Below are 23,347 nucleotides of genomic sequence, written 5' to 3' on the forward strand. Positions count from 1 at the left end.
TTGAAGTTAAATTATCGAAGTTAATCCAGTAAAATCTCAATAACTAAATTATGTACACTTTTCTGTAAGGGAACAACAAAATTCCAATCTCTCAGATTGGAACGGCAATCGTTGAGAGAAGTACTTTTTTCTAAAATGTAAACCATCATCTGACTGACAGACAATAATGCTACTTGACATAGCAGCAATAATAGCTTTCGTTCAGTTATGCTCAATGCAAGCAAAGGTGTTTTACAAGATTCTGAATTGCAAATAAGCATGCCAAAAGAGAACATGCAACTGCAGTGTGACATGAATTAGGTTTCAGTTTAGACATGCAAATATAATTAAAAATAGCTTACTTTATACATAAAAGCCTTCCATGGTAAGTGTGCCACAGACTTCAACTGTAAATAAATTAAAATTATTAATTCTAAAAATTCTCATTATTAATATCACATTTTTAAGCTTACATGTGGAATCCACTTTAGTGTGTGATGAGAAGGGCATCCGTACATCAACCCAGTACATTTTATGAACTCAGACCAAATTCTGAATATTTGTCACCCAGTTTGCTAATGAAGAGCTTGACCGAGAACATAACTATTCTAACAAAATACATTCTTTGAGAAATATGTTGAAATGAAAAGCAAAATGGAGCAAATAGCATATGCTGTAACAGCTTTGTTTATTAAGCGTTTAGTATATGGTAAAAAACGTCATTAGGAGTGGCAAGACTATCAAGCCCAGTCACTTCAATGACAGGTGAACCTAGCAAATTAATTACCTGGTAAAGTTCACTATTGAAAACCAATGTAGCTATTTCACAAAGATTCAATTGGGTTTTTAAACTTTATGATAAAATATTATTTTTTATACAATTTATTTCCAGAACTTTAAAGTATTCACTTCATAAAGTGTGTTACATAGTTGTGGAAGTAATTATACAATGTAAAAACACCAGAATTAGATTTATCGTGTAATGTTGGATCATGGAGCCTCTTATTTCATGGATACACTTATTACTTGAAATTGTACTAACTAAATATGTTTAGTATTTGTACGTTTACCACAAATTTCATTTCAGAACAAGCTCAATATGCACAGATTTCATTGGCTTTGATCCATTCAGGGGATCAGGACACTATTGTTTTAGTATCCCAATCAAGAGAGGTTTTTTTTGGTGCTCATGGGCAAGGAGGGTTTTTAAAAAAATAAAATAAACATGGTGTTTCGAAATCTAGTCTCCTGAATTCTTGGCCTATTGGGGCTTCAATATGCCAACCTAGTCTTGCTCATTTCAAATCATTCCCTCTGTATGATCTGAGAGATTATGTAAAGCAATCATAGCAAAGATAAAACCTTTCCAAATTAGCATCAACTCGTGTATTTTCCACCATATTTGCATGAACACTGGATGGTATTTCTCTAGCCACTCCATCCCCCACCACTCCAGCCCACTGTTGCCTGGACTATAATGTGATGCCATTGAGTCCCTACTCAGCAGGTCAGATTGTTTTTGGGCAGAAGGGGGTAAATGAATGGAGGCAGGGTGGAAATAGTGATGAATATTCACTTAGGCTACCACCAAAAGGCAAATTTATCATTTGCTCTTCAGAGAAACTTTAATGTATATTGAAAAGTATGATGTCAGGTTTAGACATACAAATCAGTTATGAAAAACAAAAAACAAGAGAAATTGAAAGTAGTGGACTAAAGGTTACACCTCACACTTCTATCACCCTGTCTGTTTAGAATTAAATAGCACAGATTTTTTATCAATTGAAAGACACACTCACACAGGATATAATACATAACACAAATGGGTTTGTGGCTCAGAGTTCAACAGGAGAATAATCCACAAAATAGCATCTGGATAATTATGTTTCCAATTAAGACCTGTTAATCTCCACTAAAATAGTTTAATCACAAGTCAGAATAATGATCTTTTCACCAACCTTATAATTAACAAATAGTTGAGGCAGCATAAACAGGAATCCAAAAGCATAGACACCTGCAATAGCCACACATGCATTTTAATGACTTCATTACAACAAAAGCATTTCAGCAAAGATATCAATGATTTTTTTTTAAACTTGTTTAAAGCCAAAAAACATTGTTAGCACTTACCATTAACTAAACTGTTGATCAACCATGAATACCAGCTGAAAATACATACATTGTAAATATAATGTAATAATTATTCCTTGAAGATTCAAATTTAAATTTGACTTAAGGGGCAATAATAATTACCTTTTGTACTTCATATTTAATAAGGAATATACAGCTCCACCAAAACAAAGTGGATAAAGTATGTAGGACAAATATTTCATTGCCTAAAGACACAAATTACATTTGATGAACAAACAATTTTAACAGATAACCATATCTATAATAAATTATGAAGACGAACATACATTTCGTAAAAATTGCACCAGCCTCTTAAAATGTTTGGACCTTATACAGTGTTGACCACAAACATGAACAATTTACCCGCCCCCATAAATGCTGCTCAACGATATTTGCTCTATTCTGATTTTATTTTAAATTACTCTTCTCTCAATGAAGCAACGTCTCACACTAGTAATGCATCTTAAATGTGACCAAATACAATCTGTGAGGCCCAAACAAGTTCAGATTTATTTCCCGAATAACCATGTGAAGCACGGTATAAGAGCAAATAAAACAAGCCAAATACCTGAGTATCATATTCTTCAGTCTTTTTTTCAGACTCATCAAATGTTCCAAACTGCAGAAAAAAATAAACAGTAATCTATATTGCTTCATATAAATATATCTTTATTTAGGCAACTTGAAGCATAGTCTCAAGCCTAGTCTACTTTAGTCTCAAGAGTCCAAATTAATTTAGGATGGTCTGCAACAAAATCTTCCCTCAGGGACTAAAGGTTCAGGAGAAAATCCATCAAAGATTATCTTTTTCCAGAAGATAAATAGGTTAGAATAAGAATTGGTTAGAATAAGAATTGGAAAGTTAGGAAAAAAATATTCTGGCATACCTCCACCCTCTTTCCCATTTTCAATCTGCATACCATCCACACCCCATTCCAGCTCTAACCACCCCTCAATTTCTAATATATCCCATCTTTACTTCTGAGATGTCTTCTTTTGTTCACGGTTTACCCCCTTTTGTCATAGATGGGTCTCGTACACGTATCTCCTCAATGTCCCATAGTTCTGCTCTCGCTCTCCCCAGACAGAGCAGGTTGGGTGTTCCACTGGTCCTCGCCTTTCACCCAACAAGCTTCCGCACCCAACATACCGTCCTCCGACATTTCAGTCACTTCCAAAGCGATCCCACCACTAATCTCATCTTCCAATCTCCTCCCTCCACGTTCACTTACCCCTTCCCACCAATACCACTCCCACCGCAGGTACCTTTCCCTGCAACTGCGAGAGGCAAGAGATGCAACACCTGTCCCTATACCTTCTCCCTCGCCTCCATCCAGGGACCCCAGCAATCTTTCAGGTGAGACTGAGGTTCACATGTACCTCATCTAACCTAATCTACAACACCCGAGTTCCCGATATGGCCTCCTGTACGCTGCACGGCAGAAGCCCCTGGTAGGGTGCGCGGTAGAAGAAAATAATTTCACTGTGCGTTTGCATGTGTGACAATAAAGAACCATTGAACCACTGGTTCCTTCTGCTCACATGATTTCTTGATTTACTGAAGCCATCAACATCACCTCTGCAGATAAAACCTCCCTGGTCACCTTTCTTTGAAAATTACCACTTGACAATCTATCTTTCTTCATTAACATCTAATCACATCATAGATATGAGAGCAACTTTCCCCCAGTTCCCTATACAGTAAATCCACGTTATCACAAACCTCTTTACAACGGATTTTGGTTATAGCGGAATGTCACTTTAAGAACACAGGCTGCTAGTGACACTGTGGAGGCCATATAAATTGACAAGCTATTGCTTCCATCGACACTTCACTATTAAATAATGTAGCACACAGCCCTTAATATTTTTAGCTTGCAGTAACAAAAATAGTTTATTAGCTGTTAAAAACAACTTTATCCACTTTAAAAATTGTCCCTGGTGGGTGTAGGATAGTGTTAATGTGCGGGGATCGTTGGTCGGCGCGGACTCAGCGCGCCAAAGGGCCTATTTCCGTGCTGCATCTCTAAACAAAATTAAACTAAATTAAAAGACATAGCTTTATCGTGAAAGGGGAACAGTTTAAAGGAAATGCACAGGGCAAATTTTAAAGATTGTATGTGCCTGGAATGCGCTGACAGAGATGGCGGTGGAGGCAGATAACAGTGGCATTTAAGAGGCTTTATAAGGTTATAGGGAATAGGAGTAGAATTAGGCCATTTGGCCTATCGTGTCTACTCTGTCATTCAATCATGGCTGATCTATCTCTCCCTCCTAACCCCATTCTCTTGCCTTATCCCCATAACCTTTGACACCTGTATTAATCAAGAATCTATCTATCTCTGCTTTGAGATAAGCATATGTACAGCACAGACATTGCGGGGTGAAGGGTCAGTTCCTGTGCTGTAGTTTTCTAAATTCTATGTAAATAGATGACGGTAAATACAGAATAGTGTGAAAGGAGAATCGAGAGCAAGGTTTTGTTTAATGCAGAGAATGGTTTATGATCTGAACTCACCTGTGGTGAGTTACAGGATTTGAACTCACTTGAGGTGAGTTACAGGGAATTACAGGATTTTCAAAAGGTAACTGAATAAAAGTGAGGGAAAGTAATTAACCTCCGTTACATTGACGACTGCTTTGGGGCCACCTCCTGCACCCACACACAATTGACTGACTTCATCCACTTCACCAACTTCCATCCGGCACTCCAATACACCTGGACCATTTCCGACACTTCCCTACCATTCCTTGACCTCACCATCTCCATCGCAGGGGACAGACTTCTGACCGACATACACTACAAACCAACTGACTCACATGGCTATCTGGACTACACGTCTTCCCACCCTGCCCCCTGTAAAGACTCCATCCCCTACTCCCAATTCCTCCGCCTACGCCGCATCTGCTCCCAGGATGAGACGTTCCACACCAGGGCATCGGAAATGTCCTCGTTCTTCAGGGAACGGGGATTCCCCTCCGCCACCATAGATGACTCGCACCAGGGTCTCCTCCATACCCCGCAACACTGCTCTCTCTCCCCATCCCCGCACTCGCAACAAGGGCAGAGTCCCCCTAGTCCTCACCTTTCACCCCATCAGCCGGCAAATACAACACATAATCCTCCGCCATTTCCGCCACCTCCAACGTGACCCCACCACTCGCCACATCTTCCCATCTCCCCCTATGTCTGCCTTCCGCAAAGACCGCTCCCTCCGCAACTCCCTTGTCAATTCTTCCCTTCCCTGCCGTACCACCCCCTCCCCGGGCACTTTCTGTTGCAACCGCAAGAAATGCAACACCTGTCCCTTCACCTCCCCCCTCGACTCCATTCAAGGACCCAAGCAGTCGTTCCAGGTGCGACAAAGGTTCACCTGCATCTCCTCCAACCTCATCTACTGCATCCACTGCTCTAGATGTCAGCTGATTTACATCGGGGAGACTATGCGGAGGTTGGGCGATCGTTTCGCCGAACACCTCCGCTCAGTCCGCAATAACCTACCTGAACTCCCGGTGGCTCAGCACTTCAACTCCCCCTCCCATTCCCAATCCGACCTCTCTGTCCTGGGTCTCCTCCATTGCCAGAGTGAGCAACACCGGAAATTGGAGGAACAGCACCTCATATTCCGTCTGGGTTGTTTGCATCCCGATGGCATGAACGTTGAATTCTCCCAGTTTTGCTAGCCCTTGCTGTCTCCTCCCCTTCCTTAACCCTCGAGCTGTCACCTCCCATCCCCCCCGCCCTCGGGCTCCTCCTCCTCCCTTTTTCCTTCCTTCTACCCCCCCCCCCCCCCCCCACCCCCTATCAGTCTGAAGAAGGGTTTTGGCCCGAAACGTCGCCTATTTCCTTCGCTCCATAGATGCTGCTGCACCCGCTGAGTTTCTCCAGCATTTTTGTGTACCGAGGGAAAGTAATTTGAAGGTCCAAAGGGAAAAATCAGGAGTGTAGGACCAGACTACCATTCAAATCCCTGCTATCATGGACATTTACAGTGCCCTCAATAATGTTTGGGACAAAGACCCATCATTTATTTATTTGCCTCTGTACTCCACAATTTGAGATTTGTAAAAGAAAAATCACATGTAGTTCAAGTGCACATTGTCAGATTTCATTAAAGGTCATTTTTATACACTTTGGTTTCATCATGTAGAAACTACAGCTGTGTTTATACATAGTCCCCCCATTTCAGGGCACCATAATGTTTGGAACACATGGCTTCACAGGTGTTTGTAATTGCTCAGGTGTGTTTAATTGCCTCCTTAATGCAGGTATAAGAGAGCTCTCAGCACCTAGTCTTTCCTCCAGTATTTCCATCACCATTGGAAACTTTTATTGCTGTTTATCAACATGAGGACCAAAGTTATGCCAATGAAAGTCAAAGAGGCCATTATGAGACTGAGAAACAAAAATAAAACTGTTAGAGACATCAGCCAAATCTTAGACTTACCAAAATCAACTGTCTGGCACAACATTAAGAAGAAAGAGAGCACTGGGGAGCTTACTCATCGCAAAGGGACTGGAAGACCTCCACAGCTGATGACAGAAGAATTCTCTCTATAATAAAGAAAAATCCCCAAACACCTGTCCGACAGATCAGAAACACTCTTCAGGAGTCAGGTGTGGATTTGTCAATGACCACTGTCCGCAGAAGACTTCATGAACAGAAATACAGAGGCTGCACTGCAAGATGCAAACCACGGGTTAGCCACAAAAATAGGATGGCCAGGTTACAGTTTGCCAATAAGTGCTTAAAAGAGCAACCACAGTTCAGGAAAAAGTTCTTGTGGACAGATGAGATGAAGATTAACTTATATCAGAGTGATGGCAAGAGCAAAGTATGGAGGAGAGAAGGTATGGTGGAGCCCAAGATCTTCATGCTGTGAAACACATTTGTGGGGGTGTTAAGGCCTGGGCATGTATGGCTGCTAAAGGTACTGGCTCACTTATCCTCATGACATTGCTGTGTCCCAAACATTATGGTGCCCTGAAATTGAGGGACTATGTATAAACACTGCTGTAATTTCTACATGGTGAAACCAAAATGTATAAAAATGACCTTTATTAAAATCTGACAATATGCACTTTAACCACGTGAATTTTTTTTTCTATTACAAATCTCAAATTGTGGAGAACAGAGGCAAATAAATAATTGATGGGTCTTTGTCCCAAACATTACGGAGGGCACTGTAGGTCTGCGCTTCATTAGGTGTAGCAATGTTACAAAATTTTGAGATTTAAAAAATCAAGTCTGTAATTTATCCCATCAGATAAAGCATAAAAATAAGTTTAATTTGACACCTAATTCACTTTCATATCTCAAGTATTTAAAAAGTTATGGCCATTTTCATACTCGGAAATGAGCATCTTGTTCCCTATTGATTTTCTATGGACATAACAAAAAAGTTGTGATCGTGAACAGTCAAAAGCCCATAACTTTCTTAAAAATTAAGAGAACTGAATGAAATTTTCAGTTATCATAGATTGAAGCATTCTGAAACAAATATAAAATAATCTTACTTGGATGACCTGAAATTAAAGCATATAATTAGTTAGTTACCTAATTGTAGCTAATTTCAGACTTCAATTACTAGATCTAAACATCTATCCATTTCTTAATAAATTATTAACATTTTTAAATAGCCTAAATGTCCAAATAATATTCACAAATAATTCACAATAAAACATGATTTTTAAATCTCATTTACATTAATTTATAGACCAAATGGAAGGAATTTAGTGTTCAATTGCTGTAAATAAATGCCCATTTAAATCAGCTTTCCAGTGGGTCCCTGTGGAACGCGCTGGTTTAGAACGTTCACATTGCAGTAGATTTGTGCCCCAAATGCCCAGAAAAATACTGCGCGATATAACGGGCCCAAATTGAGCTACTCGCAATATTAAATTTTGTATAAAGGGTTCTTTAGAAGCCCTTTTGAATGTAAAAATATACAACCTAACTTCTGCTATTTGCTTTATGAGACCCTGCGGTTGCTGGCCGTCGCGGGTTTAGAGATTGATTTTTAAACTACTATAACTATTATACGAGGCCTTTAAACCTAATAATAGCTTTTGCGACGGGGTCTTCCAGCGATTTTTCGTTAATAATTAACTAGGCTGAACATCTTCGATTTGAACAGCCTAGAGAAAATCGCGTTTTAAACCCGCCCCCTCTAAACGGCGCCAAAATCGCGCACACCCGCAACGGCAGATTTTCAAAGACGCTTCAGGTAGGCTTTGCAACATACCTATTAGGTGCACAGAACAATTTGCAAACTTTAATCATTTTTCACAAATTGCTAAAAGATAACCAGGCATTGAACACCTGGCTTTGTTGTTTTAACCCAATTCCACAACTAATAGTCAATTGTGTATTTGTGGTTAAGATACAAAATCAGTTGGCTGCAAATCAAGAAAAATGTCAAGAACCATGTCCTTGTCCATGGATTCATTAAGGATGAATGGATTATAACATTCAGGTTGAATAAATTATAACATGAATTAACTATAACATTTAAAGGATTTAGCAAACCTCGCAATTTAAGCACTTGCTAATCGTAACTGTTTCAATGTTAATGGCTATAATTAAAGCATTGTTCATTGCATAATTAAATATGCATTCCAATTTATTGCTATACTTCACCTGAAATACTGGCTTTAAACCATGACACTTCACAGTGATTTTGAAGGCTTTCTTAACTTTCCAGACCTGCAGTTCAGACAAACAGATTCATTTAATTTATATGCAAACAGAGAAAAGTATCAGTGCAAAATGAAATTAAAATATTTTGTGTTATTTAAGGTTGACAGGGGTCCCGTCTGTAATTGCAGATTTTTATATTACCTCAATGATAGCACCTACTCCAGCTGGAATTAGTACTAATAAACTGGTCCTTTCATCCAAAAGGAAAAGAAATACCACTAGAGTACTAAAGCATCGCCAAAGCACTGCAATGAAAGAAAAAGTTATTACTTCAAATTGAGTCCCTTGACATCATGAACAGGTCAAATGCTGCACTTTGTATCTTCCCCTTTGCTCTCTCTATTGATTGTATTTATGTATAGTGTTATCTGATCTATTTGGACAGCATGCAAAGCAAAGCTATTCAATGTATCTTGGTAATTAAAAACTATTGCGTCTTATTAACCCGAATGAGATTTTTGAGAAGGTGACAAAGAAGATTAATGAAGGTAGGGTGGTGGATGGTGTATACATAGATTTTAGTAAGAATTTTAATAAGGTCCCCACATGGATTCAGAAATGGCCTATTCATAGAAGACAGAGCGTTAAGGGCCTGTCCCACGAGCATGCGACTCCATGCGGCAAGCGCGACTTAAAGGGCCTGTCCCACGAGCATGCGACTACATGCGGCGAGCGCGACCAAACCAGAAGCGGGGACCGCGCGGTGGTCGAGTGAGTGACATGAAGTTCGAGCGAAGTCCGCGGCAAGTACGCGCGTGACGTACGCCATCGAGGCGGTGTGTACGGCGTCGAGCCGGCAGGCCGTTGCCGCGCGGAATTTTTGAACACGGTCAGATTTTCGGAGCCCTGCGCGGTCGGGACCAGCTCCGCACAACTCCATACGGCTCCGGCGATCGAAGTGGGACCGGCCCCACGAGGCCGTACGGCTCAAGCGACCATGTTAGGTCGCGCTCGTGGGTCAGGCCCTTTAGGTCGCGCTTGCCGCATGGAGTCGCATGCTCGTGGGACAGGCCCTTTATAGTAGAAGGAAGATAATCTGGCAAGTCTTGTGAGTACATTTGCTGGCGACACCAATATATAGTATACAGTTATACTATAAGTATATAGTTAACGGCAAGACCCATAACAGCATTGATGTGCAGAGGGAACTTGCTGTCCACGTTCATTGATCACTGAAGGTGTCAGCACAAGTAGAGAGGGTAGTAAATAAAGCATATGCTATGTTTGTATTGATTGCTGGAGGAATTGAGTATAAGAGCCAGGAAGCCATAAGAGACTTTGCTTAGGCCGCATTTGGAATATTGCATGCAATTCTGCTTGTCCCATTACAGGAAGGATGCGGTGCCTTTTCGAGACGGTGCATAGGAGGTTTACCAGAATACTGTCCAGATTAGTGGATGTCAGCTACAAGGAGAGGGTGGGTAAACTTGGATTGTTTTCTCTGGAACGTTTGGGGTTGAGGGAAGACTTGATAGAAGTATATGAAATTATGAGGGGCAATAGAAACAGTAGATAGTCAGAACCTTTTTCCAAGGGTGGAAATATCCAACAATAGAGGGCATCGCCATAAAGTGAGAGGAGGAAAGTACGGGTAAAGTTCAATGGAAGATAGGGACCCTTCATCAGACCCGGAACGTCACCCATTCCTTCTATCCAGAGATGCTGCCTGCCCCGCTGAGTTACTCCAGCTTTTTGTGTCTATCTTCGGTGTACAGCAGCATCTGCATTTCCTTCCTACACAAAGTTTAATTTTACACACAGGGTAGTGGAGGCCTGGAATCCATTGCCAGAGCTGGTGCGAGAGGCAGATAGGATAGTGGCACTTAAGAGGCTTTTTGATAGGAACATGAAAGTGCAAGGAATTGAGGAATATGGGTCAGGCATAAGGAATGTACCTGCTTATACATAATTCTTTTTAACATTGTATCAGAAGTTATGTTTAAAAATAGTTGGCTTTAAAGAAAAACAGGCGCTTTAGAATACAGTTGATAATCCTTCCTGAGGTCATAATGAGTTGCTGATATCAGAGTATTTGTCGAAGGTCATTGAATTACCCTTAATGCCTACCTGCTTTTGTTGACATGCCAACCATGTTTTTCTTTCGCCTCCAAAAGGTAATATCATTTTTAAAAGCCAAGAAATCAAATAGGAGCTGCAAACAAAAAATCAAATATTTCATGTAACCAATACAATAATTTAGTCATGTAGGCAGAATTGTACAGCACAGAATGAGCCATGTGGTCTACTATCATTACCTTTTTACCCATCCACACTAGTCCCATTTGCTTGGATTAGTTCCATATTATTCTGTGCCTTGCTATCAACTCTGCACATAAAACAAAACTTTTCCCTCAAATCCCCTTTAAAACTCTGTTCTCTCACCTTAAACAGATGCCCTCTTATTTTAATACCTCTATTACAGGAAAAGTGATTTTGATTACCTAGTCGAAGGTAGACAAAAATGATTGAGAAACTCAGCGGGTGAGGCAGCATCTATGGAGCGAAGGAATAAGTGACGTTTCGGGTCGAGACCCTTCTTCAGACTGATGTGGGGGTGGGGGGGCGGGAAGAAGAAAGGAAGAGGCGGAGACAGTGGGCTGTGGGAGAGCTGGGAAAGGGAGGGGAAGGAGGGAGAAAGCAAGGACTACCTGAAATAGGAGAAGTCGATGTTCATACCGCTGGGGTGTAAACTACCCAAGTGAAATATGAGGTGCTGCTCCCCCAATTTGCGGTGGGACTCACTCTGGCCATGGAGGAGACCCGGGACAGAAAGGTCGGATTCGGAATGGGAGGGGGAGTTGAAGTGCTGAGCCACCGGGAGATCAGGTTGGTTAATGCAAACTGTGTGGAGGTGTTGGGCGAAGTGATCGCCAAGCCTGCACTTGTGCTCACCGATGTAGAGCAGTTGACACCTAGAGCAGCGGATGCAATAGATGCAGGTGAACCTCTGCCTCACCTGGAAAGACTGCTTAGGTCCTTGGATAGAGTCAAGGGGGGAGATAAAGCGACAAGTGTAGCATTTCCTGCGGTTGCAAGGGACAGTACCAGGGGAGGGAGTGGTTTGGGTGGGAAGGAATGAATTGACCAGGGAGTTACGAATGGAGCGGTCTCTGCGGAAAGCCGAAAGTGGAGGAGATGGGAAGATGTGGCCAGTGTTGGGGCCCCGTTGGAGGTGGTGAAAATGTCAGAGGATTATCTGTTGCATGCGACGGCTGGTAAGGTGGAAGGTGAGGACAAGGGGGACTCTGCCCTTGTTACGAATGGGGGAATGGGGAGTGAGAGCGGAGCTGCGGGATATAGAAGAGACCCTTGTGAGAGCCTCATCTATATTCGAAGAGTGGAACCCCCGTTCCCTAAAGAAGGAGGACATCTCCGATGCCCTGGTTTGGAACACCTCATCCTGGGTGCAGATGCGGTGTAGACGGAGGAATTGGGAGTAGGGGATCGAGTCCTTACAGGAAGTAGGGTGGGAAGAAGTGTAGTCCAGATATCCATGGGAGCCAGTGGGTTTGTAGAAGATGTCGGTCAGTAGTTTGTTGCCTGCGATGGAGATAGTGAGGCCTAGAAACGGTAGGGAGATGTCGGAAATGGTCCAGGTGAATTTGAGTGCCGGATGGAAGTTAGTGGTGAAAAGGATGAAGTCAGTGAGTTCTGCATGGGTGCAGGTGGTAGCACCAATGCAGTCGTCAATGTAGCGGAGGTGGAGTTCGGGGATAGGGCCACAGTACACCTCGAACAAGGATTGTTCGACGTACCCTACAAAGAGCCATGCATAACGGGGGCCCATGCGCTTTGGATTTGGAGGAAATTACCTCGTCAATCTGTCTCTGATAATCTTATATATGTCTATCAAGTCACCACTTCACTCCAACAAAAGAAAATCCAGCCTGTCCAATCTCTTCCTATAATTAAAGCCATCCAATCCAACAACACCCTGGGGAATCTCCTCCACACTCTCTCCAGTCCCAACCTTTCCCTTTCTATAATCCAGCAACCAAACGGCACATGATATTTTAACCAGATTTTATAAAGTTGCAACATGACATGTCAACATTTCTATTTCTATGCTCTGAACTATGAAGGGAAGCCTGTCATATGACTTCTTCACATGGTGCTGCCATTTTTAGGGATCTCTGTAATGAATCCTAAGGTCCTCTGTTCATTAACATTCCTTAACACCCTAGCATTTATTGTAAACACCCACCCCTGATTGACTTCCCATAATGAATCACATTATACTTGTCAGGATTAAATTCATTCTGCCAGCACTCCTTCTGATCTACAGCCTCCCGTAACCTTACAGAAATGTTCTTGCTATCCGCAAAACCACTACCTTTCCTGTCATCTGGAAACTTGCTAATCATGCCCCCCCTCCTCCATATTTACATCCTAGATGTTAATATATATCACAAGGGAGATGGAGACACACAGCAAGGACCAGCTCCAAGCTAACTTTTGTATCTATCTATTTTCATTCCGTTCACCCGTATCAGGTTTTCAGCCTTCAATGCCTTAGTGATTCAAGCGTTTGTCTCGATGCTTCTTAAATGTAATCTCCAGCGGCTCCTCCAGCAGCGAATTCATGATTTCAACCACTTTGTGTGAGGGGAAGAACCCTCAGATACCCTCTAGACCTCTGACCTCTCACCTTAAGTCTATGCCCTCTTGCCTCAGACACCTCCACAATAGGAAAAATATTTTTTATTCTCACACTATCTATCTTCTTCATATTTTATACATCTCTGTCAGGTCACACAATTACAGCAGGCTCATGATCCACTTGGCAAATGAGCTGAGGAATGGCGAATGCAGATGTGCAAGATGTTGCATTTTGTGACTTCAAAACAGGGCAGGATCTTCACAGTGAATAGTAAAGGTCTGGAAGTTGTTGTAAAGCAATGGGATCTAGCAGCACATGTACATAGTTCCCTGAAAATGGTGTTGCAGATAGGATACACTGGCTTTCAACACGTCAGGTAATTTATGGAATTGGGATTGTATGTGAAAAACGTTAGTGAGGCCACATTTGAGTACCGCATTCAGGCTTGGTCACCTGAAGGATGTCAATCAATCTGGAAAGAGTCCAGAGAAGAGTGGATGTTGCCAGGACTGGAGGAGCTGAGTTATAGGGAACAGCTTCTACCCAACATCCATCAAACTCTTGAACACTGCACACCACTAGCTCAGCAACTATCACCTTCTGTGGACTGTGTTTCTGGTTGCACTACGGACTTCAATTTTGCATTACCGTGGCTACTTCGCATTACTGTTATTAATTTATTGCACTGTTACTAATATATTTATTTGTGTGTTGCTGCGTTAATGGGCTTATTAAGCTGCAGCAAGAAAGAATGTCATTGTTCCACTGTTGATATGTATGACAATTAACACTCTTGACCAATGTTTTATAAAACTGTAATATGACATGCCAGCTCTAATATTCTATGCCAATTAAGTAATGGATTAAATTAGATACATGATATTATGTTTTTTTTTAAAAGGAACAATACAAGGCATTTATCTTGCTCTGAATAGGAAGTCCTTAAATCTAAGCATATTAAAGTCCGGTCCAAAACGGTCCCCAATAGAATAAAGATTGTATACTATCGATAACTTACATGGAATGCTGCAACAAAGAATGTTAAAGCTAAGAAGTAGAGATTAGTATCCACAAAGATCCCTTTTACTTCATCGACATCTTTTTCAGTGAAACCTACAATGTGCAAAATTAGAAAGGTAAAGAAAATTTAAAATGCAGATAAACCAACTTTGAGTGAGGTTCCTTTCTATAAAGATACCGCTGACAACAATAAAATAATTACTGGCAAATAATACAAAATTCAAAAAGTTAGCATAATTACAGCACAAATAGAATAATTGAATAGCTAGGTCTTCTTTACATGATTATGCACAGGGATTTGCTGTATCAGATGAGGATGTGCCTCTCAGTTAAATTACTACAATTATCTCCCAGTACATCAAAACTAGAAGTAAATTTGTCATTTTAATATTCCATATTTATAATGATTGAAAATCTGAATACATTAGCTTTCTTTTTTCATTGATGCGGTCTGACCTGCTGATTGTACCCAGCATTTTCTATTATATTCTATGTTTACGTTTGGTTGTCATTCATATCCAATTAAGCATTGCATTAACTTACTATTAATCATGAGTAAACTAAGATCATCTCCGAAAACTGCTGATCTCAGGATACCAATTTTTCACCAGGGACACATTACAATGTAAGTATAATTGAAATAGTATATATTGCAATCCACAGAGCTGCAAAAGCACCTCAAACACAGAAATATATATTGTCAAGTGCAAAGCATTTATCATATTATTATACAGTAAAGACTTAAATATTGGGATAATTTCAACCCAGGTCCTAAATTGTAGAGCTTACAGCAAAAAAAAAAACAATGTTGCAATATGGAAATGTAATACTAATAAGTAAAGATGCAACAATCTACCTTAACATAAGATATAATTTAACTATGAGAAATAGGTTATGCAAAATTTACATATATTTACACAACCAACCAAAATGGAAGAGTTTAATTTTCTGGGACCTGCAACTCTCACATGACTAGATTAAGAAATGGAAAATCTAATAATTTTCAAGTGCGCACAGCTTACCAAACTGTTGCAATGAATAGACAGCCTCTTGCATGTGTGTCCAAAACCGCAGCTTTCCGAGTGATATAGCATCATAGCAGATAGTAAGAGGTAATGCCCCTGCTGTACCATTTATAATCTGCAAAGAAAAGTTTCTAAATATTAGATTTTAGAAAGAATATTGAACTGGTTGTTACAAAGTTGGTGTAATTATTACAGGACCTAGTTCAACAAGCCTGGAATTGTGTACTTAAATTAAAATGTACAGCCATTCAATTCAGGCCAATTTCACAAAATGGACTGTACAAAATACAGCAGAATCGAGATGAATCCAATTATCACTTCATTCGATTCACTCATTATGATTATTAGTTATAATTCATTGGGCTTCTCGACAGCCAAATAATATAGGTGGTTATAACTCATTTACCATGAGGTTTGGCATTCATGTGCATAAAGAGTGAATTAAATAGATGTGGGTTAATTCTTGGAAATATTTTGAGCAGTAATGGGGAACATAAGAGTTTGGCACCAAATTGGCAAACTTATCTTCACTAATACACAAATACATTATATCGGCCAGTCAATGAAGATGAAGTAAAGCAGAGAAAATGAATTGTTATAACTTGGGACTTTAAGGTAGCAAAAAGTGACTCACTTTTAAATCTCTCACTCGATTGCTTAGCTCGTCAACAAACAGTATAGGAAGGTACTGCACAGACTTTCCATGCTGCATCCTAAAATATCAATCACAAATGAAGCATTATAAAGCAGCACATTGATGATATAAATTTTATCTGTTTTTAAAACAGTACTACTCAGCACATTTCTTCTCCCAATTCTTAATTATGTAATACAGGTCTACCAGTGATTTTACAGCAACTGGTGATCCAGCACCTTCTTAAATCTTGACAAAATTACAAGAGCGCACATGAAATCCCCCCCCCCCCAACCAGAAGTCTCCCCCCCCGAAAACATGACGCCTAGGCCGGGTGAGGCGGTCGATCTCAACCGCATCGGGACTACCGCGCCAATCAGAGGGTGGAATTTTCCTCCTGCGACTGGAGCTCTGGAACACCAGCCCAGCTGGAATGGCAGATCCTCTCCCACAGCCGACTTCCACGGTAGACTTTGCAGGCCCATATCTCTGCTCCTCGGCTGCCTCTCAGAGGCCGAGAGGTCTGTGGGTCCGGCAAAACAGATAATCCAGAAAGGATCCATGACCAACGATGCTGGAAAATCAGTGGTGGACCTGTACATCACCTAACAATTTCATCTATCTTGTGGCTGACCAAGCTTGGTCAAACCAGCAAACTCACATGCAGGACAATGCCAAAACTGAGACCTTATTGTCAAACGCAATCATCCAAGTGCATCACTTCTTAATCACTGCCATCGGTTGTATACTATTAGACCAGCAGGGCAGATCCACTTATGGTGGCACAGTAATTTATTATTAAATATCATTAAGTAGGGTCTAAAATCATCAGAGTCCTTGTGCATGATATCTCAAGACAAAGATTTATCACCTGCCAGCCTTCCTCAGCTGGCCTTTGACCAGTGAACTGCCGGAAAGGTCGGTGCTGAGACCCACTGTTGTTATATACATTTACAACTTGGATGACTAATGCAGTTGACACTATTGGTAAATTACCAGGTTATACCAAAATTGGTGGGATAGTGGACAGTGAGGAAGGATATCGAAGATTACTACAGGAGAAATCTAAATTCACTATAGGATCTAGATCAGTTGGGAAGGTGGGTCTAGGAGTGGCAAGTGGAATTGAACTTTGAGAAGTGTGAAGTGTTGCACTTTGGTATTTCAACCCAGGACAAAACTTAGACAATAAATGGTTGTGCCATGGAGTGTGTTGCAGAACAGAGATCTTGGAGTTTGGGTGCATAGTTCCCAAAAATTGGCAAGTCAGTTGAATTGTGTGGTGAAAGTGGCATTTGGCATGCTTGCTTACGTTGGGAATGGTATTGAATACATGATGCAACTGCACAAGCTGTTGGCAAGAACACACTTGTAGTATTGTGTGCAGTACTGGTTGCCCAGCTATAGGAAAGTTGTCATTGTTGGAAAAGAGATTCAGGATGTTATCTGAGCTTGCAGGTTTGCGTTCTAGGGAGGTTGGATAAACTAGGACTGTTTACCTTAGAACGTAGGAGGCTGATGGAGGTGTACAAGATCATGAGGAACAGGGATAAAGTGAATGCTCACAATCTTTCCCCACAGTAGAGGATTCTAAAACTAGAAAACTAGGGCAGCACAATGGCACAGCAGTAGAGTTGCTGCCTCACAGCGCCAGATGCCCAGGTTCGATCATGACTCAGAGTACTGTCTGTACGGAGTTTGTACATACTCCCCGTGACCACGTGGGTTTTCTCCGACTGCTCCGGTTTTCTCCCACATTCAGAAGACGAGCAGGTTTGCAAATTAACGGCCTTCTGTAAAAATGTCCTTCGAGTATAGGAGAGAACGAGTGTATGGGTGATTGCTGGTCGCCGGGGACATGGTAAACCGAAGTGGATGTGTCCTCGCTGCATAACTAAATTCTGCTCTGCAACACACCTCAGGGACCTGCCATTTACTGTGAAAGCCCTGCCCTGGTTCGACCCCAAAATATAACGCCTCACATTTATCTGCATTAAACTCTAATAAGATCTTGCTGTACCCCTTCTGCACCCTTTCCAACGTACAGATATGGATAGAAGGGCTTAGATTATACGACAATTGCAGGCAAATGGGTCTAGCCCAGTACGTCAACTTGGTCGGCATAGAAAAAAATTGCCATAAAGCCTGTTTCCATTCTGCATAGCTTTATGACTCTATGATGATACAACATTGCATACTGGAAATTGTGCGGAAGAACAACTTAGAACAGCATTGGTGCAAAACTTGTATAGAATGGGAGCACTTACCAATCTCCGTAAACAAGAACAGCCGGATGGTTACACTATCCATGAAGTTGTCGTTTATCTGAAGGTCAATGCTGCCAGGCATTACTTGAAACTGCCTACTTCCAATTAGACAAACTCTTTTACACTACAATCTATTCCAAGTTGCTTCACAGGAGCATTATCAAACAAAGGATACCGGAGCTATGCCATACTTAAAGAGTTGGCTAAAATCTGTCTGAGGAAGGGTCTTGACATGACATCTTGTGCAGGGATGTTGCCTGAGCTGCTGAGTTACTCCAACACTTAAATTTTACTCGACACCAAATGGATAAGTATAAAATTAGCAATACTCAGCAATGATTGCAAAGTTTAGTTTTCCAATTTAAACTTACAGTTTTAAATATCTGTGCACATCTGCAGGAAGTGCTGAGCCATCAAAAGTGAAGTTGTCTGCCATGATATTGATGGTGAGTCGAGATCTCCAGTGTGCTACAGGCTGGTCAGGACCTTTAGTTTCAGCACCAGTCACTGCTTCCTGGTTTAATGAAGAAAACAAAAACATTGTTAGTCTTGGTCATTGAATCCCACAATAATAATCAGACTATAGGCTACAGTAGCGTTGCTGCCTTACAGCCCCAGAGACCCAGGTTCAATCCTGACTTTGGGTGTTGTCTGTACAGAGTTCGTACGTTTTCCCCGTGACCGTGTGGGTTTTCGCCGGGTGCTCTGGTTTCCTCCCACATCCCAAAGACTTGCAGGTTTGTAGGTGAATTGGCTTCTGTAAATTGCCCCTAGTATGTAAGATAGAACTAAGGTACGGGGGAATCATTGATCAGTGCGGTCTCGGTGGGCTGAAGGACCTGGTTCCAAGCTGTATTTCTAAAACTAAAGCTAAGAACTATAATAAATTGAAAGCCTTAACATTACTTAGTACAAACACTAAAATAAGATTAATGCACAATATTTAACACAAATATCAACATACTGGTTAATGCACCTGATAGCAGTCCCAAATGCTTATGAAGATGAACCACTATAAAACGATTATACTTTCAGTCCACTGGACATTTATTAATCTGTGCAAAAATACACATTTTTTCATTTCTCCCGTTATTGATCTATGATTGCCAAGATGCAGCTAGTATTACTAGTTCCATGAAATTGATATAACCATATAACAATTACAGCACGGAAACAGGCCATCTCGGCCCTACAAGTCCGCGCCGAACAATTTTTTTCCCTTAGTCCCACCTGCCTGCACTCATACCATAACCCTCCATTCCCTTCTCATCCATATGCCTATCCAATTTATTCTTAAAAGATACCAACGAACCTGCCGCCACCACTTCCACTGGAAGCTCATTCCACACCGCTACCACTCTCTGAGTAAAGAAGTTCCCCCTCATGTTACCCCTAAACTTCTGTCCCTTAATTCTGAAGTCATGTCCTCTTTGGATGATCGGAACATCCCAACAGCTCTTAAGCCAAACCTGCAATTTTTAATACAATTATATCAACCCATCAAAAATAATGACCTTTCATTCTTGTCAAAATTACGTTCCGGCCTGAAGTCAATTACTGCTCGCTCAAAAGTCACCCAATGAACCATTAGGAAATATTTAAAATACAAAATAAAATTGATGAAACTAAAATGTTGACATCGAGCAGCATCAGTGGAAAGGGAAACAGAATTCTCCATAGACGTTTCTTGATCTGCTGAGTACTTTCAGCATTTAACCAAACGATTGCTTAAGGCTTATGTAGAATTTTTAACATTGCAAAGTCAACAAGCATGACAAATACAGCAAATCATTTTAAAAAGAGAGGCTTTTGGAAATGTAACATGGGGTTTGATAAACCAAGTTTCAGACTGTGAGCCCAAGATAGGTGAAGATACTGCCTTTAAATTTAGGACATGAAACACAGGCAAAAGTTGGAAATGAGAAGTTTCCTTGGAGGGTGGGTTGGGGGAGAAAAAAGGAAAAATCTAAAGGTTGCTGTTGCTGTAGATTAATGGAGAAATGTAATGGCAAGGATAGTCAGAATCATAGTGCACGGAAACAGGCCCTTCGACAGAACCCATCCATGCCAACCAAGATGCCCTGTCTTATCTAGTCCCATTTGCTTGCGTTTGGCCCATCTATCTATCTATATTACTAAATCTCTGTTCTTGACCGCTTTTGGCCTTCTGTGCGGCGATTTCCGAGAGAGCGCCGCCACCTACGGCCGTCATTTTTTGCCATCTCACTCAGAGCCCCCCTCCGCCGCATGTGTGCCGAGGATTTTTCCCGTCGATCAAAAATGACAGTGATATTAATGTTTTTACAAAATTCCCCATTCTCTCTGCTGCCCCCGCTGGCGGCAGGGGGGGAGGGAGGGACTATAAAACCAGGAAGTGGTGTGCCTCAATTAATCTCTGCAAGATGGAGCTCTGTCAATTAGTCTCTGTCACTCTGAGCTCTGAATGACACTGAACAAATGTCTACAGCACTGTGAGTACCCTTAATTTGGTTTGAAAATGAAAATATGGTTAGAGGTAAAAAAGCACTGCCTGCAAATGGTTGTTTGGGTTTGGGTTGAAGTAAAAAGGCACTCTCTCTCTCCCCTCCTCTCTCCCCCCCCCCCTCTCCTCTCGCCCCCCCCCCTCCTCTCTCCCCCCTCACTTCTCCCCCCCCCCTCTCCTCTCACCCCCCCCTCTCCTCTCTCCCCCCCTCTCCTCTCTCCCCCCCTCTCCTCTCTCCCCCCCCTCTCCTCTCTCCCCCCCCTCTCCTCTCTCCCCCCCCTCTCCTCTCTCCCCCCCCCTCTCCTCTCTCCCCCCCCTCTCCTCTCTCCCCCCCTCTCCTCTCTCCCCCCCTCTCCTCTCTCCCCCCTCTCCTCTCTCCCCCCCCTCTCCTCTCTCCCCCCCCTCTCCTCTCTCCCCCCCCTCTCCTCTCTCCCCCCCCTCTCCTCTCTCCCCCCCTCTCCTCTCTCCCCCCCTCTCCTCTCTCCCTCTCCCTCTCCCCCTCTCCTCTCCCCCCCTCCTCTCCTCTCCCCCTCTCCTCTCCCCCCCTCCTCTCCTCTCCCCCCATCTCCTCTCCCCCTCCTCCCCTCCATCCCCTCCCCCACCGTCCCTCCCCTAAACCCCCCTCCCCTCCACTCACCCCTACCCTCTTCCCTCCACCCTCCCTCCCCCTCCCTGCTCCCCACCTCTTCCCCGCCCCTCATCTCACCCCCTCAGCACACCCTCTCTCTCCCTCTCTCCTCCCCCACCTTTCCCCCCTCACCCACCCTCCCTCTTCTCCTCCTCTCCACCCCCCTATCCTTCTTGCCCCTCTCTCTGTGTCTCTGTCTCTCTCTCTGTCTCTGCCCCTTCTCTCTCTGCCCCCACTCTCTACACCCGCCCCCCCCTCTCTAGATGTGACTGCAAGTTGGGGGCTATGCGTCAGTAGATAGGGTGGTTATGGGGTAAAAGGAGCAAATTAATAATATTAATATAATATCAAGGGGGGTAATTAGCACGAGTGCGGGGGGGGGTTAATAGTTAGTGTGTGACGCTGCATGCCGCCTTCCCCCCCACAACCGCACGTTGGGGGAACAGACCTAACGGGTCTGCACTTGATCTAGTATATTACTAAAAGTCTGATCTTGACCGCTTTTGGCCCACTGTGCTGCGATTTCCGAGAGAACGCCGCCACCTACGGCCGTCATTTTTGGCCACCTCGCTCAGAGCCCCCCTCCGCCTTCCTGGACCGGAGGATCTTTCCCATCGATGACAAATCAGAGAGATATTAATGGGTTTTTTTAAATTACTATTCTCTCTGCTGCCCCTGCTGGAGGGAGGGAGAGGGATTATAAGACCAGGAAGTGGTGTGCCTCACTCAGTCTCTGCAAGATGGATGAAGCCAAAGGGCCACGTCTATCTGAGCTCTGAATAACACTGAACACATGTCTACTCAACTGTGAGTCCCCTTAATGTGGTTTGAAAATGAAAATATGGTTTGTTTGATGTAAAAAAGGCACTGCCTTCAAATGGTTGTTTGGGTGCTTTGGCTTGAAGATAAAAGGCACTACTTACTGCAAATGGTGGCTTGGGTGCTTTGGCTTGAAGTTGAAAGGTGCTACTTACTGCAAATGGTGGCTTGGGTGCTTTGGCTTGAAGTTGAAAGGCACTACTTACTGCAAATGGCGGCTTGGGTGCATTGGCTTGAAGTTGAAAGGCACTACTTACTGCAAATGGTGGCTTGGGTACTTTGGCTTGAAGTTAAAAGGCACTACTGCAAATGCACTTACTTCCTGTTTGCACTATATATTGATTTTAGATAAAACGCACTTTAGATAATCACAGCACTTACGGCTGTGATTTTTGGCCATCTTACTCAGTCCCCCTCTGTTCAGCAGGTGCAGAGAATTCTTTCCATCAATAAAAAATAAAAGTGTTATTAGTGTTTAAAAAATGGTGAGAATCTCTCCTGTCAATCACGCCATGAAGGCCACACCATTTCCAGGGGAAGGGTAATAGGACCCTGAAGTGTGGGTGTGGCTCAGTCTCTGCATGATGGGGGAGGGGGAGGTCACAACTCTGTCTGAGCTGTGAATCAACTGAACACACTGAATGTCTACTGAACTGTGAGTTTGGTGTTTTGTGTGGTTTTATCGTGGTTTCACCCTGCATGAAATGGTATGAAGCTGCATTTGAATTTGGTGGCCTTGCACTCTGCTTGAAATGGAATGAAACTACACTTGAATTTGGTGGCCTTGCACCCTGCTTGAAGTGGAATGAAACTAAACTTGAATTTTGTGGCCTTTCACCCTGCTTGAAATGGTTGGAAACTGCACTTGAATTCGGTGGCCTTGCACCCTGCTTGAAGTGGTAGGAAACTGCACTTGAATTTGGTGGCCTTGCACCTTGCTCAAAGTGGTAAGAAACTGCACTTGAATTTGGTGGCCTTGCACCTTGCTCAAAGTGGTAAGAAACTGCACTTGAATTTGGTGGCCTTGCACCCTGCTTGGTAGGAAAATGGATTTGAATTTGG

At 42.5% G+C, this 23,347-nt stretch overlaps 1 protein-coding gene across 2 annotated transcripts in view; it reads right to left on the reverse strand.

Annotated features, from left to right (window-relative positions):
• clptm1l (CLPTM1 like) overlaps positions 1-23,347 on the reverse strand; it is a 34,365-nt gene that overhangs the window by 3,631 nt on the left and 7,387 nt on the right. For both annotated transcript variants that reach the window (XM_033049379.1, XM_033049387.1), the window contains 12 exons: positions 18,728-18,870; positions 16,090-16,168; positions 15,453-15,570; positions 14,429-14,523; positions 10,878-10,962; positions 8,952-9,055; positions 8,751-8,816; positions 2,678-2,728; positions 2,233-2,315; positions 2,110-2,144; positions 1,938-1,993; positions 342-386 (listed from right to left, as the gene is read on the reverse strand). In XM_033049379.1, the coding sequence (XP_032905270.1) occupies positions 342-386; positions 1,938-1,993; positions 2,110-2,144; positions 2,233-2,315; positions 2,678-2,728; positions 8,751-8,816; positions 8,952-9,055; positions 10,878-10,962; positions 14,429-14,523; positions 15,453-15,570; positions 16,090-16,168; positions 18,728-18,870 (960 nt within the window). The remainder of the gene's footprint in view (positions 1-341; positions 387-1,937; positions 1,994-2,109; positions 2,145-2,232; positions 2,316-2,677; positions 2,729-8,750; positions 8,817-8,951; positions 9,056-10,877; positions 10,963-14,428; positions 14,524-15,452; positions 15,571-16,089; positions 16,169-18,727; positions 18,871-23,347) is intronic.

Source organism: Amblyraja radiata, chromosome 2, assembly GCF_010909765.2.
Source record: "Amblyraja radiata isolate CabotCenter1 chromosome 2, sAmbRad1.1.pri, whole genome shotgun sequence".
Lineage (NCBI taxonomy): Eukaryota > Metazoa > Chordata > Chondrichthyes > Rajiformes > Rajidae > Amblyraja > Amblyraja radiata.